This window comes from Odocoileus virginianus, chromosome 18, assembly GCF_023699985.2.
Source record: "Odocoileus virginianus isolate 20LAN1187 ecotype Illinois chromosome 18, Ovbor_1.2, whole genome shotgun sequence".
Taxonomy (NCBI): domain Eukaryota; kingdom Metazoa; phylum Chordata; class Mammalia; order Artiodactyla; family Cervidae; genus Odocoileus; species Odocoileus virginianus.
This window is the reverse complement of record NC_069691.1, coordinates 43,471-71,132: the sequence shown is the minus strand read 5'-3', so window position 1 is coordinate 71,132 and position 27,662 is coordinate 43,471. Positions and strand designations below refer to the sequence as shown.

At 49.9% G+C, this 27,662-nt stretch overlaps 1 protein-coding gene across 1 annotated transcript in view; it reads right to left on the bottom strand.

The window, feature by feature from the left end:
* Positions 1 to 5,352: 5,352 nt before the first annotated feature.
* GABBR2 (gamma-aminobutyric acid type B receptor subunit 2) overlaps positions 5,353 to 27,662 on the bottom strand; it is a 64,957-nt gene continuing 42,647 nt past the window's right edge. Inside the window, exons 4-9 of the mRNA XM_070480752.1 lie at positions 18,986 to 19,096; positions 16,073 to 16,297; positions 14,086 to 14,268; positions 13,581 to 13,710; positions 10,615 to 10,732; positions 5,353 to 7,923 (exon numbers count right to left, since the gene is read on the bottom strand). Of these exons, the coding sequence (XP_070336853.1) occupies positions 7,758 to 7,923; positions 10,615 to 10,732; positions 13,581 to 13,710; positions 14,086 to 14,268; positions 16,073 to 16,297; positions 18,986 to 19,096 (933 nt within the window). The 3' untranslated portion in view covers positions 5,353 to 7,757. The remainder of the gene's footprint in view (positions 7,924 to 10,614; positions 10,733 to 13,580; positions 13,711 to 14,085; positions 14,269 to 16,072; positions 16,298 to 18,985; positions 19,097 to 27,662) is intronic.

The window sequence follows — 27,662 nt, the reverse complement described above, 5'->3', positions numbered from 1 at the left end:
GCAGACTGAACTCAAAGAGACATGCCTGGGAACAGTTGGTACTGTGCTTGTGTTAAGAGCTGCAACTTAATTTTCAGCAAAACCTCATTTATTCCTTTAAATCTGTGTTAAGATGTTTTTATTGGTCTTGTCATTTTCTGTGCATTTAAGTCATAAGTCTATTTGGCTTTTATATGGAAAATATAAGCATGAGTTTACATCTAGTTTGAACATATTTAGGTAACTTGCTGTATAATAAAGCAAGTTACCTAATGCATTTTAAAAGGTATCCCTGTGGTTTCAAGTACTACCCTAGGTCTTTTGCATTGGAATTCAGATGGAGGGAAAGCAAATGTTTTTCCTCTTTGTGGAGGGCTCTAACTCTCCAGTTAGTGTGTGGTGGACCAGAGCAGAGACCTTGAGCGTGACCTCAAAAGCAAAGCCTGCCGAACTGACAGCTCTTCAACACCAGCAGTCTGAGTGCAGGCTGGCAGCTTCTCCAGTTTTAACCCCCAGAGCTTTCTGTGTGGACTTGATTTTGTGATCCAGTTGACCACAGTGTTACTGGCTGTGTTAGTGTTGTGTTAGTCGCTCCGTCGTGCCCGACTCTTTGTGACCCTGTGGACTACAGCCCACCAGGCTCCTCTGTCCATGAGATTTTCCAGGCAAGGATACTGGAGTGGGTTGCCATTTCCTTCTCCAGGGGAGAAGGGATCGAACCCGGGTCTCCTGCACTGCAGGCAGATTCTTTACCGACTGAGCTACTTTCTAGTATTTCTGCCTTTGCAGTCAGGATCTTTGAGATGGCTCTAAGGGATAAAATGTTTCCTGTTACTTATGTAACCTGGATGTCAGCAGGGGTTCCACTGCCTAGTGAGATCTAGAGGGGATTAATCCAAACTTCCCATCCCTACCATACCTGACTCTGGAAAAGGCCAGTGCCTTTCCGGTACATGTGTGGATTTCCACAGACCTTGTGCTCATGCTCACGTCTGGCTCCCTGTTTCTGTTGTGCAGGGAGATTATTTTCCCCTCTGCTGCTGCTTTTATCCCTACTTTGATTTCCATCCAGACGTAGAATTTGTCCCTTTCTTTCATTTCCACTAAAACCCCCAAGACTTCTGCTTGTATAGTAAACTAAACCGAAGGTTTAGGGGTATTTGGTGGGAGAGAGTGTAGGGAAGGGTAGAGGAGATTTTATTTTATAGCAAATGAAGGACAGGGGAGCCTGGCATTCTGCAGTCCATGGGATGACCAGAGTCGGGTATGACTTAGTGACTGAACAAAATGACTCGATATCAAATGTTTAATGCTTCTGTTCTTCCATATCTTTTGGCCACTCTGCCCTCTTCCTCTCTCACCTTTCTCTTTCCTTCTACTCCTAAATTTCTAGTCCTTTCAAACCGAACTGTTCCCCTGTCTCTGTTTCAGCCTTGTCTTCAGAATCTCACTTTTCTCCCCCACCACTTGTCAAGAGCGTCTCCCTAACAGTGTCCTTCCCAAGATGCATTCCGTTGTTGGGGAGCTAGATTGTGGGCTGCACCCTGAGCTGATTGAAGCTCTTCCCTTTACATTCCTCTAGTCTGGGAATAAAACAAATATCAGCTGAGTGTTTACAAAGCACTTTCACCTACATGAGCCCTTGGGTGAGATATGCCCATTTTACAGATGTGGAACAGAAGCTCAGAGAGGTTGAGTGAATTATCCAAAGCTACATAGCCAGATGAGTTGGGAAGTAGAAATCTGCACCCAGATCTAATGATTTTCATCTGTGACCTGTGTCATTGTACACAGATAGGATGAATGCTGTCTGAACATTCCGGCATCAGGGGCCACACGGATTCCACTGTAGATGATTAACATGGGATAAGCCAGTCGGCCTGAACGGGGCGTGTCGGGGCAGCCCCGGCAGCCGCAGTCAGTGTGTGCATTCTGCAGGAGTAGGACTGCCAGTTCCCACCCCATCCCTACTCTCCCTTCCCTCTTTTGCTGGCTAGCTCTTTCTCATCTTCAGGTTTAGGTGTAGAACTGGCTACATAATGTGTGGGACTCAGTACAAAATGAAAATGTTGGGCCTCTTGTTCAAAAGTTATTAAGAATTTCAAAATGACAGCAGAACATTAAGCTAACTATTGGACTCTTGGAAGCAACTATACTATCACATGCCCAGGAAGGCAGACCTGTAGGGAGGTTACACCCCCCAGGAAGCATCCTCTGGCTCCCCACTTTGAGCTGATTACACGCTGTCTTTGTTTCTTTATGCACCTGTTCCTCCATTACCCCACGAGACCTGTGTCCTGTTCACTGCTGTTCCCATGTTCCCAGCACAGGCCCTGACAAAAAGCAGGGGCTTAGTAGATGCCCTCTGGGGGTTTGGGGCCCCTGGAAGTGGGACCTGGAGGAACCAGGTGGTGAATAGTCATGTCCAGGCAGGACCCACCAGGCCCATAAGAGTTTAGACCAGTCGTGACTGAGGCTGTGGGACTGGCAGGGATTTAGGGCATGGGGTGCAGGTTGAGTACGGGCTGATTTTCTCTCAGGAGACTGTCAATCATTTACCGCCCAGAGCCTCAGAGGCCCTACTGCTCAGGACCACGCAGGGTGTGAGCAGCCGGGAGATGGGGCACCGGCAGAGGACCGGCTCAGAGAGCATGGAAGGGACAGGCCGACCCACACTGGGCCTTCCCTAGCCTCCTCAGGCTTCTCAGGCCCCCTCTCCCCTTAGCTGCCCTCCTTGCTCAGTGGTGGGTGTGGGAACGGATGTATTTTCCTAATGTCTCCTTATAGCCAAGGGAAAAGAGGGAGGCAGAATTCTCAAAGTTTGAGACAGCAGAGAGCCTCAAAGGCAAGTATGTCTAGGGATTGCTGATCCTTGAGCCCGGGTGATGTCAGAGCTCAGTTTCTCTTTTTATTTCTCTCTGGTTGTAAGGCAAGATTTGAGACTAAACTCTGGCTGAAACCCCGGAAGGGCTCTGATTGGCTGGGCTTAGGTAATGAGCACATCTTTAAGCCAATCTCTGTGTCCAGGGAATTGGACTTCCCCTGTCTCTCAGCTGGTAAAGAATCTGCCTGCAATGTGGGAGACCTGGGTTTGATCCCTGGGTTGGGAGAAGGGAAAAGCTACCCACTCCAGTATTCTGGCCTGGAGAATTCCATGGACTGTATAGTTCTTGGGGTCACAACGAGTTGGGACACAACTGAGCGACTTTCACTTTCTTTCTGTGTCCAGGGAAGGGAGCAGGGTCCCTCCCATAGGTCCCTCTCGTCCCCTAACAAACAGAGCCCTGCTGCCGGGGGGAGGGGCAGGAATGGGCTGGACAGGCAGAGCAGCCAGTGACTACTGGTGCGTTTTCTGTTTTCTTTTTAAACCCAGCACTACCTCCTCTCCCTGACCTTGGCTTCTGAGCCTCTGGAGTCCGATCCCGTGAGGATTCTTACAGAGAGGAGACTGCTGAGCATGGAGAACAGTCTGGAAGGTCAGGGCTCTGGCTGGTGCCCCAGGTTCGCTGTTTTCTAGAAGCCTTTCCCACCTTGCTTCAAAGCTTATCATCCCAGGGTCGTCTCCGCAGCACAGGGCAAGGAGACTGCCAACCAGCGTTTTCTCAAAGTTCTTCAACTCTGGAACGCTTCTCATTGAGGCTCGGAAATAGTCTTTATTTTAGTTTCACCTCAAAAACAACTAATCATAACCAAAGAAAGTCAAAGAGACCCCTAAATGAAAGAGTGAGGTGCCTACCATTCTTGCGTCCTTTCCTTTAGACTTTAGTTACCACAGAGCTGCTCCCCGAGGCCAAGCAAGGCATGAAGAACTCTACTCATGATGGTGATGAGCATTTTCTTCAGTCCCGTGAGAATTTTCAGAAGTGTTAGGAGGAAAGGCCAAAATTTTCTTCAGTTGATTCCGTGTTTAGTGGGGAAATAGGAAGACTTCTCAGTAACCTGAGGTGGTGGAGCAGTGTCTCCCTGCTGTGGTTGTTCTGGGTCAGGTGTGAGGAAGGAGCTGGATCTCAAAGTGAGAAAATCCAGGTTCCGTGCCTCCCTCTCAGGACTGTCTGCTTGACCTTGACTCCTGACATTGGTCCTCAGCCCATGTGTGAAGTGAGGCGCTAGACAAGCTGACCCCTGAGCTGGTTCTTAGCTCCTCATTTCTGTGAGTCTAGATCAGGTAGAGAAGGCGGATTAATCAGGATTCTGGTTCTGTCCCTGCCTTCACCATGGCTCATTCGGTGACCTGAGATAACCTTGTTGGACCTGTTCCCCACTCTTGACCCTCCGTGTCGCAGAGGAGGGCTGTGTAGAAGGTGGCCAGGGCTCAGGAGACCTGCTCCTTACAGGCTCACCACTGAGGATCTTGTGCACTAGGAAACTCCAGCCTGGATCCGGCGTTCTAGTGGGGTCTGTGGGTCCAGCCCCTGTTCCGCGGCCTCCCAGCCAGTCCCACGGCCTCAGGCCTCCCTGGCCTGCTGTGGCCACGTTGGCTCTGCTTAGTCTTCCAGACCTGGAAACTAACACAGACCCGCCTCAGCCACATGTTCAGCTCTGCAGGAGCCTCGTCAGGGACTGTTCCGAGCCAGTGAGAGAGCTTGATGCTGGGGGAGGTGGGGGCACGGAGGAGGTAGACGTGCCTCCCATCCGTGGGGAACTCGTCGTCTGGGGTGGAGAGGAAGGGCCAGCACGAGCCTGTACCCAGTGTGGTGGGAGAGGCACAGCAGAAGAGAACATTGCAAGTTGAGGGAACTGAGAGGGCATTGGGATGAGACCTTGAAGGGTGGGGTGGGCTTGAGATGGAGCTGCAGACTCAGGGCCAGTGTGGTGAAGGAAGTGCAGACAGTCTGCAGGGTCCGGGGGAGGTGGGCCATGTGTCTGGAAGGAGCTTGGGACCAAATCTCCACAGGCTGTCATGGCCTGGAGTGGGAGTCAGGGCCAGGGTGGCAGTGAGGCTTCTAAACTGGTCAGGAACCTTTTGGTTGCAACTGCTGGGAACAGAACTTGAACTAACCTAGGCAGAGTGATTCATTGAGAGAACTGACCATCTGCGGACCAGGGGTCTGCTGTCCTTCAGAAACAGCTGGCCCGGTACTTGGACACCACCAGCAGGACACATCGTTTGATCCCGTTTCTCTCTGTGCTGGCTTCATTTTCCTCTTCTGTGGGCGACTTCTCTGCCTTGGAAAGAGACTGGCCCAGGTGAGGTCAGGTTCCCTCCCCAGGACCTATCACCAGAAGGCAGCAGGGCTGCTCTGCTCCCGTCTGCAAAGGCAGCGTCTGAAGGAAGGGACATACTGGGCAGACTCTCCCAGAGCTACCCCCAAGTTTCTGAGCAGAAGGATACGGCCTGATCTGACCTGCATTTGGGGAAAAGTAGGCATTAAAGACAGTTTTTTTCCTTTTATTCATAAAAACAAATTTGCAACAATTTATTAAAAATTGATACCATGCAATAGGGGTACGAGAAACTCCTCATTTACATTTGATTCTGGCAGTTCCAGTCTGATTTAAAGCGTTTGTGCACTGACGTTCATTGGAAAATACCTTCAGGCTGAAGCCTCTTAGGGAATGTATGGTGTGTTTGCTGCATATAAAAGAACAGAACCGTTAAATAGCTAGAGTCACTTCTGTGGGTCTTGTTATTTGTGGGGAAATTGAAAAAAAAATCGGGTGAACCTACAGTATCATTAAGACAGAATGTACTGTGTGGGTTAATCTAGAAGACTGCGCACTCAGGAGTCACAGCGGGTCACGGACGCACACACTCGCTTCCGACTGTCTGATACTTCTGTGTTTTTTTCCTGCTATGTTGGATTAATATTTCTACAGGTATTATTTTGTGTGTGTGTGTGTGTCTGTGTATACATTATGTACAATGAATTGTCTCTTTCCCCTTGAAAAATTAAATGTGATCTTTAAATTAAATCTGGTTTGGTTAAATCAAGAAAGCAAGTAAATACTGTAATACACAGTGAGTGACAACACCGATTTTTAGTGCCTTAAACAGACAGTGACTTCAACTTGACCTGTGATGTGTTAACATTCTTTTCCCCCCTAAAAGCTACGTTCCTCCATAACCTCTCTTTGGGGGAGGGGAGGGGAATGCTGTGCTACGTGAAATAGGGTGTTTGGAAATGTTGGCGATGGTTGAGATTCCCATGGGCCCTTTTGTGGAAACCTGGTGGTGACAGCGCTGTATTCCTGACTTCAGTGGTCTGGGAAGAGATTATTGCCTGCCTGCTGAAGCTGCCGTTAGGTTTCTGTAGGGAGCTGAGCGACTGCTCAGTTGTGGAGATGTCCCGGACGTTGTCACTCAGGCCTTTCTTTAGCAGAGAATGAACCTCCAGGAATGTCACAACCGTCATCGGGAGCCCCTCTCCCGCTGGGTGGATCCTGGCAGAGGGCTGTGCTGGGTGCTTCTCTGGGCCGCAGCCCTGACTGTCCTGAAGGTCATGGTCATCCTGATACCTCACGGGTCAGGGCCGCTTCACTGATCGGTAGGAAGCTTTTCTGGACAAGATCAAGTTTTGATCCTCAGAGCGACCCTGTGAGGTAGGCAGGACGGGTGTTATTTCAACCCCAGTTTGTTAGTGAGAGGATACAGGCTCAGAGAGACATGACCTGCCCAGGGTCATGGAAGGACTTAGTAGTGGAGCAAGGGCCCCAACCCAGGTCTGTCTCACTCCCAGGCCAGTGCTCTGGGCTTCCTTTAAAAGGGAAGAGCGATCTTATGAATGAGAATCAGTATGCTGATTGATCACCCCCACCCCGCCCCGGCCCCCACCAAGGGCAGAGCCTGCGGCTTGTCCGGATGAAGGCCGCCTTCTGGAAGGTAAGGGAAGCTCTCAGCTAACAACATTCTCCCCATGACTACGGGATGTTCTCTAGCAGATGCCCCCGATTCACTTTGGTCAGAAACAAAGTCAGTGGAAAAAAACAAAACAAAACCCCAGCCAGCCCTTGGGCCCTGATGAGAGAGGTTAAAGTGCACAATCTTTCTTTATCGTGTTTGCTGGGAACAGACATTCTGTGATTAGCCCGGGTGTTCCCCTTATTATGGGGAGCACCTGATAGGAACACAAAGACATGGGTGACGTGGAAGGTGCATGGCCGACTGTGGGTGAATGCTGCAGCGTGTGTCTGCAGTGACGTGCCCTAAATCCCCACGGTCCCGGAATGGGTGTTATTGTGTTAATGTGTGAGTCGGCCTACTCGGGTACCCCAGCCCTTGGCCCGCAGAGCTGTGCCCGGCCCCACTTCCCGCAAGACTCCCTGTTCCAGGAAGGCTGGGGTTGGCTGGACTGGCCGCTGGAGGCCTGGCTGCCCTGCCTGCCTCCTTCCCCAGAGGGGAGACGGGCTGGCCCTGGGGCCACTGCCAGTGGCGTGTGTGGAGCGGCAGAGGTGGTTTCTCCGGAAGCCTCCGCCTCTTCTCAAGGCTGCTCAGGGCCACTCAGTGACTTCTAGCTGGAGTTGTAGCGACTTTCTTCTTGTCTAGGATTTTTTTTTTTTTGCAAAGTTTCAAATATCCTAGCTGCTCTTCCTTTGCAGACATGAAGGAAGAGGTCATTTTCATTCCTCTTCTTTGTGAAAGAATAAAAACTTCACAAATAAGGCGCGAGGTCGGTGCCAAGTGCCCCCCATCCTGTGGACCGTGTGCCATCTGAGCAGTCCCACAAGGCCAGCCGTGGTGCCAGCTGCTCCACAGCCAGAGCCGACAGTGTTCCCGCAGCAGCGGCCTCTGCTCTGTGTGGTTCTGTCGTGGGGAGGCCCCGGCCCCAGGCCTCCCACCCTCACAGGCCTGAGACCATAACTCGGAAAGAGGGTGGCACGTGTCTGTGACGGGGGCTGGCGGTGGGGCTGACGCAGGGGCTGACGCAGCTGGCGTCCACGCCTCCGATGGACGGGAGGTAGGCGTGGTGGAGGATGGGGAGCTGGAGGGACAGCCGGCGCTGGATGCTGCGGCAGGAGAGAGAAGAGAGGAGCGTTAGTGAACGCTAGCTGGCTGTGCTCACCAGGAAGGCCCCTGGACTCCTGGGCCAAGAAGCCGATGGTAGGATTGCAGTTCTCTCTCAGTCCAGGGTCTGGCCATCCTGTCATCCAATCACTTACCTATCTGGCAGGTGTTTAATGCAGGCCTACCTGTGCCAGCTGCTGCCCGGCAGTAACCACGGTGACAGTAAGCAGGGAGGAGGCCGGCTTCTTGAGCTTCCAGTGCTTCCTAAGAACAAGACTTTGCCCTTTGAACAGGGCTTTGCTGCAGACATAGACAGCTCTCTACTCTTGCAAGTCTCCAGATGGACTTGGCTTTGGGTTCCATCCCTGAAAGGCTTCTCAGCTGCTCTGTCCCGCCTCACTGGCTTCCCTGATGCTGCCAGTTCCAGGAGCTTCCTTCCTGGTCTTTGGCTTCTTTGGTGACTAGTGTACTCTTTCCAACACTGGAATGGGGCATTCAGGGCTCCCTAAGATCTGCTTCTTGCCAGGTTCTCCAGGTGAATCTTCTACCCGCTCCCACCAAGCATTTTACCCTCTTGTGGCTAGTTTCCCCTAAAACCCTGCTTATGGGCAGTCTTCCAAGCCTCTGCACACGCCGTTTCCCCAGCCTAGAAAGCTCTTCCTCTGCTTTCCCTCTAAGGTACAGTTTAAATGTCATCTGTTTTGTACTACACCCCCCCCCCCCGCCCCCAGAAAATGATTTCTTTCCTCCTGTGAGCCCCCCCAAGTCTTGGTAAATTCCAAGAAATGCAGTTAAAAAAAAAAAAAAACAACCAAACCTGGGGCTGGGCAAGCAGGATGACAGAGGAGGAGCGGAGAGTCCCTGCTCAGTGCCCGCGCTTCTGCCCGCCTTCTCACTAGACCCCGTGAGCAGCAGGCAGCAGGGCCACCTCAGCTGTCGTGAAGACCGCCTTGGGGGATGGGCACGGGCCACTGCTCCCCTGCCCTGCTGCGTCTTGCACAGTGCGCCGCTGCATCTGGGGAGCTGCCTTCCCTGGACTCTCAGGCCACCTTGTGTCCCACAGGGCACTCGGGGGAAAATCCCTAGACCTTCACAGAAGCCGCTAGGCAAAAGGAGTGTTGCTGTTTCCATTAGAAGGATGAGGAAAGGGTACAGAGAACCTGCTCTGCTGGGCACAGAAACAACAAGGACTGGGAAGGTGGGACTTCTTCTGTTGAAAGACAGCGCTTTATGGGGCAGTAAATCAACTCACAGGTGCCCCTAGTGTGCAGGCAGGGGTTGGTGGGCTCTGAGATGCACGGAGCCAGAGGCAGTGCTGCCCCCACTCCCTAAGGCCCTGCTGGCCAGAATGGTGTACCCCAAGTGCTCATGAGAGATGAGTGTGTTGGAGACCTCATTTTGAAATTCAGGTTGAACTTAGTGTTGGCAAAGAGTCCAGGAAAATGGGGAGCTGAAGAATGAACCTGACCTGGGAAAGCGTGTTGTGCCTGAGCATCCTGAGCAGGGTGGGATCTGTGTGTTGCTGTCAGAGCCTCGCGTTCTGGTGTCTGCTAGGATCCTGTTTGCTTTTCCCTGAATTCAGTGCTGGAAGCTGTGTTCAATCCAAGGGACATAGGAAGGACTTACACCTTACCTTCAAGGTGCTTGCACTCTAGTGCACGGAACTCATAGGTAGATCACTGATGAGTGCCATGTAATCATCAGTGATTATACTGGACCCATCAGCTTCAAGGCCTTGGAGCTAAGTGGGTCGAGAGGCTCTCAACTCTGTGACCACCTGGCCCCAAATGACACTGCGGTTGGTGAATGGGCTCCTTTTGCTGGCTCCTCCCTATTCTGTCACTTCCTAGGGAACAAGTTTCAGGGTTGACACTTCTAATTGCTGCTTCTAATCTGCCGTAAACTGGGAAGAACTAAAAATTACCTGTGGGGACAAAGCTACCAGAGATGTCCAGGGCTTTGCTTAGATGTCACGTTCTCACTGAGCCTGCTCTGACTTTCCTGTGTAAAATTATACTCTCTCAACTTTTCTCCAAAGCACCTATCATTTACATACAGGGGTTTGCTTTTTTGTTAAGTTATTGTCTTGCCAGATAGAAGGTAAACTCCATGAAGGGAAGGATTTTTATTTGTTTTCTTCACTTCTGTGCTCGATACATATAGGTCTCAGTAAATTAGTGTTAAGTAAATGTATTCATTTTACATGTAACAAAGGCTGTGTGCCTCCTCAGTTGGTTTAGTCATGTCCCACTCTTTGTGACCCCATGGACTGTAGCCTGCCAGGCTCCTCTGTCCATGGGATTCTCCAGGCAAGTATACTGGAGTGGGTTGCCATTTCCTTCTCCAGGGGATCTTCCCGACCCAGGGATCGAACCCGGGTCTCCTGCACTGCAGGCGGAGTCTCCTGCTGAGCCGTCTGGGAAGCCCAACAAAGGAAGAGAACATGGGGTTTGATGTTGGACAGACCCAAGTTCAAACCCTGTCTCTTGCATCTGGCAACTGGTAAGCTTTGGCAAGTCACCTCGCTTCTTTGAGTATTAGTCTTCTTATCTGTAAAATAAGCATTGTAATTTGATCTGTATCATGAAATTACCGTAGAGTTCAAATAAAGTAACGCATGTGACAACATGGTGCCAATTGTAAACTCTTGTGCAGTACTCTTTGGCAGTAATTCCAAAGGAGAAGGTACTTACTGTTCTGGGGAGTTTATATCTTCTATAGGATCTTTGCATGTTCGAGAGGGCTCTGTTGTGTTCCACTGTAGCTGGGGATTTTGATCGAGGTGATTTTTTAAAATGGCCTTTCCCCCATCTGAATGCAGAACAACAATATTGCAATAATTCTATTAATTTTTAAAAAATCAACAATGTATCTATTTTTAGGATACTGCCCAAGAAGAGAGAATGCAGAAGAGCCCATCTCCCCTGAGTTCTCTAAGCCCTTGTCCCTGAGTTTGCTCTCTTGAGCCCAAGGCAGGGAGCCTAGAAGCTCCCATCCAGGGATGGACACGGCGTGCTGGAGATGTGGATGGTGTACCGTGGGACCTCCCTTTCTATAAGAGAAAAGGGAATCAAGTTGACCAATGTAGGTAACATAGTAATGAGAGGTTCTAATATGAAGGTTCTTTTCAAGGGTGTGTTAGGAATGTAATGACAAAGAAAAAAGAACTCCAAGAATGCCACGGATTGAAAAGAATAATAATCATAAACTGCTGGTGGGAGTATGCACTGTCATGATCTTTCTGGGAGGTACTGTCAATAAGTACCAAACACTTTAAAAAGTATGTTTCTTTTACTCAGAATTTCCACTTTGAGAAACTATCCCAAAGAAATAGTTAACAATCTGTGTGATGATATATACAAGATGTTTAAATCACCATCCTTTACCACATCAGAAAGTTGCAACTAACTCAAATTTGTGCAGTAATAATGGATTTGTTATTTTCTAATATGTATAAATGGGGCCTCCAAAGAAATACTGTGTAGCCACAAAACATGATGCTTTCAACCTTCTTTGTGCTTCAGACCCACCTGGAGAGAACTAAAGAAATATAAAAACATGACCTTGACCTGAGAGATCTGAATTCGTTTGGTTTGGAAAAGAGCTTGGGTGTTTTCTTTTTCTGCTACAGGGGGCAACCTTATATGTATGTCATTTTGCATCCACGTGAACACAGTCAATTCTCTTCATTCACAGATTCTGAATTTGTGAACCTGCTGACATCTGTCTGTAACCCCAGAGTTGAACACCCATGCTGCTTTCACTGTCATTTGATAGCACGCACAGCGTCAAAAACCTGAGTCACTGTCCCAGCTGAGGCTGGACGAGGCTCTGCCTTCTTGTTCTCGCTCCCAGGTTACAGGTGTGCCTGCCGTGGTCTCTGAAGTACCACACTGTTCGCAGTTCCGGGTTGTGTTGGTGATGATCTCACGGTTAGAATGGCTCCCTCGCCTGAGGCTGACGTACCGTGCAGTGTTCTGGTCAGCCTCTTCTTTTGTGGTTTCTCTTTTACATCAAACTGAAAAGGGTCCCCTTCCCCTGCTGCGATCACAAGAGAAACTCTCCTATGGTTTCTTCTGGTGCATTCATGGTGTCACTTTCTTATATTTAAACCTTCTATCCATCTGGAATTTATTTTTGGGTAAGTTGTGAGGTAAGGATCTAACTTTATTCTTTTCCAGGTGGCTACCCATTTATCCCAATGAAATGTACTGAATAATTCATATTTCTCCACTAATTTGAAGGGCCCAATTTCCTTGTTACTTATCTCAGTCTAAACTTTTAACAATCAACCCTCAATATATAAGAATTTTATAAAATTGTTTATAAAATAAAATACTTCTTATAAAAAAGAAACTAAAGATTTTTCACTGATTTAAATAAAAACTGGTTTTATAAAATTAATGACTATATGCTAATGACAGGATGCGAAGAGTAGAGAAATATTAATGAGTAGTATGCACAGAGTAGTATGCAATAATAGAGAATTTATATAAAATTAATTTTCTCACCCACTCTCCTCACATACTGTCCCTTTCATACAGGTGGATACTGTTAACAACCTGGTGTTTATTCTACCAAATCTTGTTTAAAAAATGCACTCATACAAACACATATACATACATGTGTGTGCATTTGTGTATATCTTAATTCTGGTCTTCATTGGACTTTTCTTAGAGATCTTTCCACATCTGCACAAATAGATTTTTGTTGTTTGGTTGCTGAGTCATATCTGACTCTGCAACACCATGGACTATAGGTTGCCAGGCTCCTCTGTCCATGGGATTCTCCAGGCAAGAGTACTAGAGTGGGTTGCCATTTCCTTCTCCAGGGGATCTTCCTGACCCAAGGTTCAAACCCACATCTTCTGCATTGGCAGGAGATTCTTTACCACTGAGCCACCTGGGAGCCCTGCACAAACAGATACACCTCAGTCTGGAACAGCTGTATCATGGGCCCTGTTGGGGCTGTATCATAATCAGTAAGACCACCCCAAATGACAAACAGGTAAGTTAATTCCAGCTTTTCTCGCCCAGCAGGTAGTGTTACAATAAGCACTGTGTCTACACCTTTGACCATGTGCAACTGTTTCCAAGTGGCAGCCTCTTGCTAGGGGAGTCACTAGTGAATGAGCTTAACACCTGACATTTAGAGAGCGCCAGATCAACTTCCAGAACATTGCAGGAAAATGTCCATTTCTGTATGCTCTTAGCAACACTGGTGCCCTTTTAAAAAATTTTGCCTAAATGTAGGCAAAAAATGGACTGTTGTTCTTCAAGTGGTTGGTGGGATTGAGCGTCATGTCATCTTACAGACTATCCCTTTCCTGTACATGGATGAGGTGTGTTTGAAACTGTAACGCTGGGAGAAGTCTGAGTACCTTATTCACTAAGAACAGCGTGCCCCTAGTCAGAACACCGGGAATACCGGCAGTGCTGTGGACACGTGGAGCTGAAGCCTGGGGGACTGAGGGACAGAAGCGCTGTGTGTAGGTGGGTCCCCAGGTGGGGCTCCAAACCCTGAACTGTGCTCAAAAGTCATGGGTTTCAGACCCTCCAGCGCGGCCTGTGGGGCTTCAGGCCTGCCCTGCACCGCCCCTCTGAGCCTCAGCGTCTTCAGCTGTAAAACCCCTCGTACCCAGGGTCCCGCCACCCCCTACCTGTGCTCTCGGTGAAGTTCCCCAGGCTGAGGATGTCGTTGAGCTCTTGGTAGTGGTTCTGTTTAATGTAGGTGGTCTTTTCTGGTGTGTCCTGCAGCTGCATGGTGACCTCCTCCAAGTCTTTGTCCAGCTGGAAGACACAGGCTCCAGCTGAGTGAGAGCTCCTGCCCTGGCCCCAAGTAGGAAACTCAGTTTTCCCAACTCATTGCTCTAATCTGGGGGCTCACAAATCTCTTAAGAACTCCTGTCAAAGAATGTCTTGAATCGGGCATCACTGGACCCCATAGCCTGGGCCAGGTGGGCAATAAACTCCTGTCAGATTCTGTGTAGTTTCTGTTCCCCCAGTTCTTGCTGCAGCCACAGTGACAGGAGATGGGGCTGCAGCATCACGCCGTGGTGATGCTCTGAGCGATGTGGGGGGAAGTGGCAGCCCGGGGAGTCCCTGCCCGAGGCAGAAGGACCCAGGTGGGAGGATGGGCCCTGAGACCCGCCCTGTGGGAGGTACCTCTGTGATCTTCATGCGCAGGCGATGGTTTTCTGACTGCAGGCCCTCCAGGCGGGATGTGCTTGCTTGGTTCACGCTGGTGACTGAGGTGGAGGTTTTAGAATCTTCTTTCTTCTGATTCTGAGTGAACTGGAATCGTCTGTTCTGAGTGGCTGCGTCTGGGTTTGTTCTCAGAGTGATGAGCTGCAAGGACAAAGGAGGGCTGAAAACAGGACTCTGGGGTCTATGCTTCCCCCGTGTCCCTCCAGCTGCTTCCAGGGGCCCTGTGCCAGAGGCAACAGGGGACCCTGGGAACCACACAGCCTGGGCGTCTGGAGGCCAGGCTCAGGCTTTCTCTGTCCTTGTGTTTTGTGTGTGCCCTTGGGCAGGCCCTTCCTCTTGCTAAGTCTTGGGTTTTTCCTTGCTCCTAGATGTCTGGTCTCCTGACCCTGATTCCGTGAGAATCCCAGCCATCCTGCAGAGCCCACCCCATGCCTCTTAGCCTCACTCCACCTCAGGCCTTACTCCACGCAGAGAATAAAAGCGGCCGTAGGCGGCAGCTGTGAAGACAGCGTGCAGGCTTGTGCTTGTCAGAACCAGGGCCACAGCCTCTGTTCGCCGGGACCTCGTGGTTCAGAGGCAAGGAGCAGGGATGGAGAAGGGATCTTCCCCAGGCCAGAGTGCTCACCATGCTGCTCTGGGCTTGGGCTCAGACCCAGGGAGGGTCTGTGGAAGGATGGTGAGGATGAAGGAAGTCTGGGGAGAAGGGATGGCATGTGCAATCTAGGGAGGCCTGGGGCTCAGGCGCTTATAGAGAAGGGCGTCTGTGTGGGGACAGGGCTCTCTGGGGGAGACAAGGAGATCGATGGTCCTGGAAGGCAGGCCCGTGGTGGGGACCCAGTCCTGGAGCCAGGAGCGCAGTGAAGAGCTAGAGAGGGTGAAAAAGCAGTGACCCGGTAAGAGCTGGGCTTAGACTCAGACTCATCTGGCATCTTCCACAGGGTGGAGAGGAAGTCAGCGTGCAGGCAAAGAAGCTGTGGTGTTAACCTGGAGCCTGGGAAGGTGTTGCCAACTAAAGGAAGGAGTGTGTGCCAGAGGCATTCTAGAACAGAGCTGACACTGCCTATGCTCTGGAGGCTGCAGGAGCTGGGGCACCCCCCAGGTCTCCCTCCCCCTTTTCTAAGGCAGATACTCCCTAACTCAGGTCAATGGCTTCTCAACTGTTTCTGTGTCCTGCTCCTCCTTTTATTCTTGAAGGTCAGGTTTCCCTCTACACAGATCAGCCTTCTGCAGGGGTCAAGGCCTCTGGGTCACCTGCCCACTGCTGGATAGGATAATGTTTGGAAAATATCTCTCAGGTCAGCCCTTCAGATGAATGAAAAATATAAGTGGTTATTTAAAATGCTTACTCCTTTTGACCCACTTACTACTTTTGACCCACAGAAGTACTACTTCTGTGACTCCACCTTAAGGTTATAATTAGAAATAAGGAAAATGTATTACGGAGGAAAAAAAGTTCATTTATAATATAAAAATCTGGAAGGAACTGTAATACTCACCAGTAAGGGAGTATTGTTTACTCACTCGTGGATGAGTCAGTTACAGAACTTGCCCTCCATGATCATAAAACGTGGGCCCGTACAAAGGGCAGAAGTTAAGAAGGCAACTACAAAGTGTATGGTAATTGTAGCTCTATCTGAGAAAGTGTCACTGCCTAAATCATTAAAAAAAAAGACTGTTAATCAGAAATACTAACAGTAAAAAACCAAATCATAATATTACCAGTGATGATTTTTGGGCAGCAGGACTATGTAAGATTTCTGAAAAATCTGGTTTTGCTTTTCTGCATTTTCCAAACTTTCTGTGATGTGAATTGTGGTCATTATTTTTTTTTTTAAAGTACATAAACTTTCAGAATGTGGAAGAAACATAGCAATCCCCTTGTGACGGAGCCAGAGGCCAGACGCCAGGGTGGGGAGGGTGGGGGTTGTCAGTGGCCGCCCCGTACCTTTGGCACAAACACCAGGCAGAGGGTGATGGTGCTGCAGAAGATGATGACCAGGGCCACGATGCAGAACTGCACGTTCGGCTGGTCCCGGGTCAGGAAGGAAACGGCTGCCCCGATGATGCACATGATGCCCACATTGTAGACGCTCATCCCGATGTACTTGCTGTCGTTGAGCGCGGGGATGCTGACATTTCGGGTCTCCCAAGCCAAGAAGCAGCCGAACAACTGGAACGGCGAACAGAGAAGGGGGTGGTTGTTAACAAGTGGCGGCATACATGCCTGCTCTGAGAAGCTGCTGAGCTGAGGGTTTTTCTGTTACTCCTGCCTATGCTGAAGTGAGGACCAGCAGCGGGGGAGGCTGGGGGATCGCTGCTGGCCAGGTCTTCTGGATATCACAGTCTGCCCCACTTGTGGCCCTGGGTTGAGTCCTGCCAAGGAAATGCAGATTGGGGTGTTACACTGTCTGCTCTCCTTGACTTCCACCACTGATTACACACAGATTCCCAGGAGGCCACAGTGGGAAGGAGTTTCAGACAGTCTCAGCCACATCCCCCCCTTTACAGAGAGCTGGAAGGCCCAGAAAGGCCGACGGGACTTGCCCAAGGCCACAGAGCAATATGGTGACAAAGGTGGACTGTGTCTTTAGACATTCAGGCTAGTCTTTTTTTCTGTTAAACAAGGCAGAACTCATGTGTCTAGGACTTGTATTATCCTCCAATGCACCTAGCCACCCAGAGTAGTGAGACCCCATTTCCTAGCTGTCCTTGAAGCTAGATACGGCATATGACTGGGTTCGAGACAGTGCCATGGAGGTAGAAGTGTGCGTAAGCTCTGGGAAATGTCTTCAGAGGAGACGGCTGTTCCTCTTCCACCTTCTTAGTAGATGGAGTGGGATGTGATGGCAGGAGCTTGAGCAGTCATCATAGACCATGAAGTCATCTTAGACCACTGTGTGGAAGCTATATGATAAAGGTGAGGGAGACAAGATGCAAAGGGCTCAGATTCTAGGAGCCTCCACACTAGCCCTTCTGCTTACCTGAGGGAAATTTATCTATTCCTAAACCCCTATTATTGTGAGTTCTCTGTCACTTGCAGTTCTGAAAAGTGAAAGAGTTCACTGAGTTGTGTCTGACTCTCTGTGACCCCGTGGGCTGTAGCCTTCCAGCCTTCTTTGTCCATGGGGTTTTCCAGCAAGAATACTGGGGTGGGTTGCCATTCCCTTCTCCAGGGGATCTTCCCAATCCAGGGATTGAACCTGGGTCTCCTGCATTGCAGGCAGATTCTTTACCATTTGAGCCACCAGGGAAGCCCTCACTTGCAGCTCTATTCCTGATCAATACATTTCCAACAGAAATGAACAGGATAGAAGTCAAATGTGATCTGAAGTAGGATATGCTCTGAAGTATGCTCATCCCAATGTACTTGCTTTCATTGAGCATGAGATGCTGAGGTTTCAGGTCTCCCAAGCTAAGAAACAACGGAACAACTAGAACAGTGAACAGAAACGAGAGACGGTCGAGGGTGTAGCCTCCCCTCTGAGGGTTGTCTGAGGGGAGGGCAGGGTGCAGAGAAAGTGCAGATGGGGTGCAGATGGGGTGCTGGGCAGAACGGCGGTGTGGGCGGGAGAGCTGTCCACAGCTCTTGACTGGTGCAGGGGCCTCAGCTGGGGTCCAGACCCTCCAGGAGGCCATCCTACAAAGCGTTCCTTTCCCCCGGCTCTATCACTGAAGACGTTTGGACGTCCAACAGCTGCGTGAGCCAGTTAACATCCTCCCAAGGGCCTACACTGTCTCACAGGGCTTCGATCCAGATGAAATGAGAGGATGGATGTGAAAGCATTTCATAAACTGGTATATCCATTATAAGTTCATAATTATTTTGTAATTTGTATATTTTTACAACCATAGTTGTTTTCCTCTCCTCTAGGTGTGTTATCTCACAGACTGTTTAATTGTTATTTTTAATTCCAATCAGAATGGGAACCAGAATCCCAGGAAGCAGATACTGAGAGAGGGAAGGAAACCATACTGCTGAAAGCCAGCTTCATTCTGGCCCCTTCAGTCCCACAGCTGGATATGGCTGTCTGCATCCTAGAGGGGAGGAAGCAGAGACCGGGCAAGCCCACAGAGCTGCCTGGGTCCTGCTGGCATGTGCACTAGGGCTGGAGGGGTGCCGGGACGCCTGCTCTCTGGCAGGGGTCTGGGCCCTCCTCTGGCGCAGAGGCGGGCGCTGGCCTGACTTCCCTGTGGGGGTCTGAGGGCGCAGTGGCCAGTGTCCGGCCCTGAAGGTGCTTAGGTGCGGGCGTGCTTTGCACAAGGTGTGGAGAGAAGATTCAAGGGTCAACCCAGGATACGGTTGGGTGGAACTGCCCTTTCAAGGCCTTCCCAACCTTGAAATGCGACAAGGTGTGAGGTGGGCTTGGTATGTGATCTTTGTATAACAGATGAATGGAGTGGAAAGAGTGTTGGGTTTGGAGCTTACCAGGTGGCTGCCAGCAAACCCTTGAACTTGTCTGAGCCTGACTTTCTGCGTCTGCAAATGGAGATGGTTCCACTCGCCTCCCATAGGATGTGAACGTGCATTGGATGTCAGCAGACTAACTGTCGGAGCAGGACGGTGGCAGCCGGGAGGCACACCCACAGGCCTGGGGCTCATTCTGCCGCCTACCACCAGCTCGGTGACCTGGGGCAAACCAAGCCTCAGCGTCCCTACCAGTGAAGTGGGGATGCTGTTTGTACCTCTCTCGTATGGTTGCCGTGGGACTGAACTGGGCCGTGCCGGGCACTGAGAGTGGCAGAGAGCACGTGCCTGGTCCTGGGGCTTCCGTTTACTTTTACGGTGACGGAGGCCCCTAGGAGAGGGAGCTCTGCCAGCGACGTGTCTCCCCCACTGTGCCTGCAGCTCCGCACCTACCATGAGAAGCCCCTTATAGGCGTAGACGATGCCAAGCCAGATGGTCATGTGGGTGTTCTCACAGTGCTCCAGGAGAGGCCGGATGGAGATGTCCCGTCCTGCTGGGTCCGGCTGTGCGAAGAGAAAACAGAAACCCAGGGATGGCGCTGCATACCCTCCTGACAGCCAGGTTCCCTGTTCATAGCCCACTTCCATCCCGGGAGCCACAGCCAGGACTACCACCCAGGAGGCCTTCTGAACCCCATCTCTTGTCATCATGGGGCTCAGCCCTCAACCCGCATCGACTGCTTTCTGTTTGTTGGTTGTGATTCTCTCTACACCTCAGTTATCTGAGTTTTTAATGCCTGTCCAGCTTGAATCAGAGTGAAGAGAGTAGGGACTGGGTCGTGCCTGTGCCCACAGTACATAGCACAAGACCTGGCCCAGAGCAGGCATCCATCCATAACATTTGTTAAAAGAGTGAAACCAAGAATGAGGCAGAGTCAGGTCAGGAGGCTTCAGGTTTCTCTGGAATTAACTTGGGTCGTTGGAAATACAGTATCTAGTGGCTAGACCAAGCATGGGCCTGCCAGGCCCCCTTCAGGAGATCCTCTTGCCCACCACCTCCACGGAGGAAGCGGTGGTAGCAGCCACGTTATGTACCACACGACGCAGTCTGGGCCGGGGCTGATTTTACAGGGAATGGGCCCCTGAACTCAGGCAGGCGATCCAGAGGCTGCACTTTCTAGTGCAAAGGGCTCTGCCTCAGAGGGTGGTAGAGAGGATTCAACCCAAGCGTCCTTCTCTGAGGAAAGTGAACTGAGAAACTCCAGGGGAGAATCAGCCAGATGGTGGTAAGAGGAGAAAAATACAACCAGAGAATGAAAAAATATAAACTGTGCATATATTTTTAGTGAGCCATTTGAGAGTTAAGCTTCAGACATCATGGCCCTTCTTCATCCCTAAATAGCATGTATTTCCTAAGAACAAAAAGATTCTCTTATATAACCACAGATGCCTACCAAATTCAGGAAATCTAATATTGATACAGTATATTATCTAATACACTACCTATTTTTAAATTTTGCTGATTGGTCCAGTAATGTCCTTTAAGGACCCAGTCAAGGACCATGTGTGTGTCTGTAGTCAGCCTTGGAACCAGCCCTTTCTCTTTCAACCTCAAGACCTCAGGAAGCCTAAAAATAAACCCACATACAACTACAATCAATTAATCTTTGACAAAGGAGGCAAAAATATAAAATAGGGAAAGACAGTCTGTTCGGCAGTGGTGCTGGGAAGGTTAGCTGTATGTAAAACAATCAAGTTAGAACACACCCTCACACTATGCACACAAAAAAACCGAAATGGCTTAAGATTTAAACATAAGATATGACACCATAAAACTCCTCAAAGAGAACATAGGCAAATCATTCTCTGACATAAATCATATCAATGTTTTCTTAGTCTCTCAAGGCAGTAGAAATGAAAACAAAAACAAATAGGACCTAGTTAAGCTGAAAAACTTTTGCATAGCCAGAGAAGCTATTAAAAAAAAACCCAGGAACTTCTGTGGAGATCCAGTGGTTAAGACTCCAGTCCCACTGCAGGGTGCACAGGTCTGATCCTCGTTTAAGATCCTGCATGCTATGTGGTGCGGGCCAAAACCCGAAGAAGCAACAACAGAAACCCCCAAACAGTCTGTGGAATGGACAGAAATATCTGCAAATGAGGCCACCAACAAGGGCTTAATATCCAAAACATATAAACAGCTCATACATACAATTCAAAAACAACAGTGAAAAACCTCCAAACTGAATCAAAAAATGGGTGGGAGACTCTAAGAGACATCTCTCCAAAGAAGACGTATAGAGGGCCAACAGGCATATGAAAAGATGCTCAACACCACTGATTATTAGAGAAATGCAAATCAGAACTGCAGTGCGGTGCCACCTTATACTGATCAGTATGACCATCATTAAAAAGTCTACAAATAACAAGTGCTGGAGAGAGCAGAGAAATGGGAACCCTCCTACACTGTTGGTGGCAATGTGAGTTGGTGCAGCCACTATGGAAAACGGTATGGTGGTTCCTCAGAAAATTAAAAATAGAATTACTCTCTGATCCAGCAATCCCACCCCTGAGCATACACCTGGACAAAACTATAATTCAAAAAGATACATGTACTCTTAAATTCACAGCAGCACTATTGACAATAGCCAAGACATGTCCAATGGTGGATGACTGGATAAAGAAGATACATATATACAGTGGAACAGTACTCAGAAAAAAGAAGGAAATAATGCCATTTGTAGCAACACGGATGCAACTAGAGATGATCATTCTTGGTGAAATAAGTCAGAAAGAGAAAGACAAATACCATGTGGTATCACTTACATGTGGGATCTAAAATATGGCACAAATGAATGTATCTACAAAACAGAGACCAGCCTTCCGGTTGCCAAGAAGGAGGGTAAGGGGGAGAGGGATGGACAGGGAGTTTAGGGCTGGGAGATGCAAACCATTAAGTTTAGAATGGATAAACACAAGGTCCTATTGTATAGCACAGAGAACTATATTCCAATCTCCTAGGATAAACCATAGCGGAATATAAAAAAGTATGCATGTAACTGAGTCACTTCACTGTACAACAGAGGCTGGCCCAGCACTGTAAATAAACTTCAATATAAAAAAGACCTCAGCCCATGTCAGTCTTTCATGTCATTGGCATTTCTGAAGATTCCAGGTTATTTTGTAGAATGTCCTTCCATTTGGATTTGTCTGAATGTGCTTTCATGACCAAATTCTGGTTTACATTCTTGGCAGGAATTCTGGGTAAGTGATGTTCTCATCTCCTCAGTGTTTCAGATCAGGGTCACTTTATGACACTTTGTCCCATTATTGGTGATGTTTGTGATCATCTGGTTGAGATGATGTCTACCAGATCTCTACACTTCAGAGGTACCTATTTCTCTCTTGTAATTAATAAATAATCTGTGGGAGATACTTTGAGACTGTGTGAGTATCCTGTTCCCCCACAAACATTAACTCAGTGGTTGCAGCTTCCATTGATAATTCCTATTTTGAGTCATATTACTTTGGTGGCTGCAAAATAGTAATTTTCTAACTATCATTCCATTTAAGTACTTGGCAATATACTGTTAATAAGATATTTCCTTTCCTGCCACTCATTCATGTATATCCGTGTAGACTTACGGGATCCTTTTAGATTCAGTGTCTTATAATCCATTACTGTTACTCATTTTGTTTGAAATTTTCCACATTTGGCCAGTAGGAAACCCCTTCATGCTGCCTCCTGTGGTTTTTCAACATGTCCTCATCGTTTTTTGGGCGCACTTTCCTACTTCTAGGCACAAGATGTTCCAGGCTCTCCTTATATTCTCCTCGCTCTAGTCTTGGAATCAGCCATTTTCCTGCGGAGTTCTGGTTCTTTTTAGCAGGGAATAGTATTTAGAAACATATCTGGGTACTTGATGTGCTCACTGTTCCTGGGCTATCATTACTTCTACACCCTTTTATCTGTCTTTCTGTCTATCCATCCATCCACCCACCATTACTCTAGCTATCTCTTCATCATCCATCTATAGGTATAAATAAAACCAAATACCACTGCTTCTTGCTTACTCTCCCCCATTCCATATTTGCATTTTTATTCTCCCACAGTGAGATCCCTGGTTTCTAGCAACATCAAGATAGTCACCCATTTCCTCAATTCTATAACAGACACAAAATAGTTTCAAAATTGCTACATCTATACACTACCAATAACAAATTTACTATGCTGAAGATTTCCTTGTAAATTTGTTTGTAGCACAGATCCCACTGAGGGTATCTCATCAAAGAACTGTGTTCTGGATGTTGCCTTTTAAGGCCCATGATAAAGCCCCACTTCTGAGGGTGAAAAGTAGGCACCCCCCAAGGGTCAGTCACAAGGAAGAAGGGGCATGTTGGTGGGATCCAGGGATGGGAAGGGTCTTGGTCAGGTGGAGGGTGGAAACCCTATTTCTCTTAGCCCTGCTCACTAGGTTTGACCTTCAAGGCATGCCATTGGGTACCCGGGGAAAGATGATGCTCCCACATGGATGCAGGAAGAGCTGGGAGGGATGGGGCCAGTGGACTCAGGCCATTTTGTAACTAGATCATCCAGTGGCATGATCTCAGGATGATTCCCCTTTCATTGTCCCAAGCCACAGAAAGCCTCAGCTTAGCCTCTGCAGTGGTGGCCGTGGGGAGACACCCCAGGGTGAGGTGGTCCCCAGGATCATAGAGATGCTAGGTCTAGAGATTTCCTCTCCACTGCTACCGACCCGGATTCCAAGAGTGGCAGAGGCTTCTTGATGTCCTTTCAGTGTTTAATCGAGGAGACTGGGAAAGGACTTGGCCCCAAGGTCAGCAGTGACCTAGTGGCACAAGTTGGTTTCTCCAGTGTCTGACAAGTAAGCAGACCTCAGAATGCAGTGCACAGGCCCACTACAGGCTTGCGCGAACAGCAAGCCCGTTAATGATGGTTGTGTCGTTGTTCTACAATGAAAGGTGGTCATTTATGATGAACTCTTAGATTCTGGGTAGAAAGGATTGATTCTGTCATACTCCATTGTTCAATGTAATGCACAGTCCATTCACGGGAAGCTGACAATGACTGCTTGGCTTATGTACCCCCATGGACAGAGCTCCTTCCTCCCACTCTTGGTGAGACGGCTGCACAGGTTTTTCTCTTTTCTTTTTTAATTGAACCAGAACCTTCTCCTATACCCCCCACCTCTGATATCAGACTCTCTCCTGCGTCTGCACGCTCTGCCTCAGGAGGGCAAGATCTAAAGTGAGGCATGTATCGTCTCTCCCCACGACTTGGCCTGGTCCTCCTAACCTGCTCGAGTTTACTCTTGATCGGCAAACCTAGAGCTGAGCTCAGCACTTCAGGTGGTGTACCTTGCTCCAGATCCCCGTGGCTTTCTAAGTAACTGCCTTCCACTGGTGAGTCACACGTTCCTTACGGTCAGGACCCCCTAGGTGGAGACTTCCCTAGCAGTCCAGTGGTGAAGGCTCCATGCTCCCAATGCAGGGCACCTGGGTTTGACCCCTGGTCAGGGAACTAGATCCCACCTGCCGCAACCAAGAGTTCACATGCCACAATGAAGATCAAAGATCCTGCCTGCTGCCAACTGAGACCCAGCCCAGCCAAATAAATGTCTTTTAAAAAGAGCCCATGGGTTGTTTTCATGGAACTGCAGCTAGCTCTGTCTTTTCCCTTTGGCAGCTGACATTCCAGCCTCATTACCCTTTGCCTAGTTAGTAACCTTCTCCTCATGCCCTTCATCCTGGCCTGCTCTCCCCTCTTCGAATCCTGAAATCCAAATTCTTGTATCTGGCCTTTCAGTCCCCCATCCACCCCCATTTACCTCAAGCACAGCCTTGCCTTCAGAGGTGTGAGGGAAGCAAAGAAACAAGGGTCTGCCTAGAGTCTGAGGGTCATGGTTGGTAGCAATGGTTCTTTGCCATCTCCCAGCATGCAGGCACTGACACAGAAATAGTGTATCTGCTGGTCATAATGCCTCTCTCACAACAGCCCCATGTCTGTGCACACTGGTCACAGATCAGTGATCTGGGGGTGGGGGTTTCATGAGTGATGAAGTTTATGTACTCACGGGGCTGGAGGACAGGGAGTCTGAATACAAAGTCAGATGAGCCCTGCATTGAGTCTCGAAGCAAACTATAGGAGCCGTGCCTTTTCTGGTTCGATCCATCCTGACAGTGCCTGGGGCTGGAGTTCAGAACACTCTGAGCTGTCACACACATTCCTGACCAGGGACGGGAGAGCAGGGGACCTGGGCGGCTACCCGAGTGCTTAGTTGGGGTCCTTGGCGTGCACCGAAGCGCCGCTAGAGGGCGCCAGAGAACCGCGTGGCGGGTCCGCCCTGCAGCCGAGGCCCACCCTCTGCTGGGCGGACAGAGCTACTCCTGAGGCTGCGTGGGGCCACACTGGCGAGCTGTCAGCAGCATCCTGTGCTATTCAAGAAGGCACTCACCTGGCCTTAAATGAGGCCAGACTTCAGGCACTTTGGAGGAGCTACCCCTCTACCCCGCCCCCCTTTGGGGCAGTGGGTGAAGCAGAGCTGGGGGGATATGGGGGGATACTGGGGAAGGAGGGGTCAGAGGGCCCAGGCTGTCCCTGACCATGGCACTCCCCCTGCTTCTAGCGGGCTGGCCATGCAGGCCGGCGTCAGGGAGCACAGGGCATTGACCCCTGGGATTTGATGTCAGGGCCTGAGCCAGGATTTCAGGCCCACTTCTCTGTACAGTTGTGGACTGTATTATTTCCACTGGCCTAAGACTGTTTCCCTTTCCCCAGATGACTGGCCTACAGGAACTTTCAGCTTGCTTTTCCCTCTCTTTTCACTTTCCTTCCTTCCTTGTTTTTCACCGGGGCGATTTCCTAAGTAATCATTTATTCATTCATTGCATAACTATTAAGTACTACACTGCCACCTTCCAGGTAACTGTTCTGGGCATGGGGACGGCAGGACTGATGAGAGCCGTGTCCTCAGGGGGCTTCCGCTCTAGTAAGAGCAGGACAGTTTCCTGAGAGAGGACCTCAGAGGGGAATGGGCTTCCAGGTAACTGTTCTGGGCATGGGGACGGCAGGACTGATGAGAGCCGTGTCCTCAGGGGGCTTCCGCTCTAGTAAGAGCAGGACAGTTTCCTGAGAGATGACCTCAGAGGGGAATGGGCTGGCCTCAGCCAGTAATAGCCGCCCTGCCACCAAGAGCTGCCTCGGCTTGAGTGACAGGTGTGCTAGTTGTGAACCCGTGAGCTCTGTGCGTGTTACTGAAGGGGCACAAGAACCTGAGAAGGTGTTGGTCGTTTTACATGAGGAAGCAGGCCCCAGGAGGTTAAGAAACGTGCCCTAAATCTCCAGCTGTTCAGTGTCGGAGCTGAGATTCAGACCCCGGTTTGTCTGACTCCCAAACCAGTGTTTGTGCTTTCCCGTCTGTGCGCCCCCGGACCGGCCCCGCCTCAGATTCAAGGAGACAGTGGGTCTAAACCTGCTCTCAGGGAGAAACGGCTTAATTGCTCACCATTCACCAGGGGCCTCCCTGAAGCCCCCGGAGCTCTGGGAAGGCTGTGCTCTGGTGCTGCGAGAAATCAAGCTGATAAAATGCTCTTTCTGCCTGACGGGGCGCAGTGCCCAGCAGAGCGGCCACGCCTGTCTGTGCCGGCCGGAGGCTGCACGTGCTCACACCTGACTCTTGCTCGGCCCGCTGCTCAGCAGGAGGCAGGCAGACGCGGCCCGGGAAAGCCTCCCCCATCTGTGCAGTGAAAGGAGAGCAGCTGGCCTGAGAGTCCCTCTGCATGATGCAATTGTTCACAATGTAGGTCAGTGGCCCCTGCAAACATCCGGCTCTGTCAGGCCGCACAAGTGGAGCAGCAAGGGTCTGAGCGTGGCTTGCAACCTGCAGGCCTGAGAGGTCAAAGGGCTGCGTCCTGCTCTAGACTCGCCGGGTGACCTTGGGCACGTCCTCACCTTGACCTCAGCTTCCCATCTGCAAATGAGCCCGGGGGTTAATTCACAGCACAGTTAATGTAAGCCTGGGTAACTGAGAGATGACGCTGTTTGTCTCACATCTCACAAGTGTGTTTGTCCTGCGTCCACTCACTCAGAATCGACTTGGCCAGGAGTTCTGTGCCTGCTGTGTACCGCGCGCTGCCTGGATGCCGGGGCCTGGCTGTATAAGGATGCTTGTCTTCTCGGAGCGTGCACCCCGGGGGGCACAGCAGCATGATGACCCGCAGGCCACAGGTCCAAGGAGAGGGGTGAGAAGTGTTCCTAAAGCGAACACAAGGCTCTGGGGCTACCAGCCGGAGGACCCGCTTCAGATCAGGTTGTCAGGGAAGGCTCTTCTGGAGTGGCGATATTTAGTCTGAGGCCTGAATGGTGGAAAGACCAGTCAAATGAAGCCCTTGGGGGAGGGCATCCCTGGGAAAGGGAACAGCAAGGTGGCAGGACCTGAAATGGCAGAGACTTTGGCACGTTTTAGGAACCAAAAGGAGGCCGGTGTGGCTGGAGTGTATTAAGTGAGGGGCCAGCATTGCTCCTCACTCCTTATATAATGTGCACACAAACCACCCCCAGGGCTTGTTAAAGTGCAGACGGCTCAGTAGGTCTGGGCGGGGTGAATCTCAGTAGCTCCCAGGGATGCTTGATGCTGCTGGTCCAGGACTGGCCTTTGGGCAGCAAGGCCTCGAAGGATCTTAAGCAACAGGATGACATCTGGTCCTCAGCTTAGCAGGCCTGTGGTTAAGAACGCAGACTTCTTGAAAAGGGAGCCCTCCTACACTGTTGGTGGGAATGTGAGTGGGTGCAGTCACTGTGGAGAACAGTGTGGAGGCTCCTCAGAAAACTAAAAACAGAATTACCGCATGATCCAGCAATCCCTCTCCTGTCCTGATACCCGGACAAAAGATACGTGCACCCCTGTGATCAAAGCAGCACTCTTCACAATAGCCAAGACACGGAGCTACCCAAATGTCTGCTGACAAATGGATGGATAGAGAAGGATGTGGGACGGATATATACAGTGAGCAATGAACGGATAGAGAAGAATGTGGTGCGCATATATACAGTGAACAATGAACGGATAGAGAAGGATGTGGTGTGCATGTATACAGTGAGCAATGAACG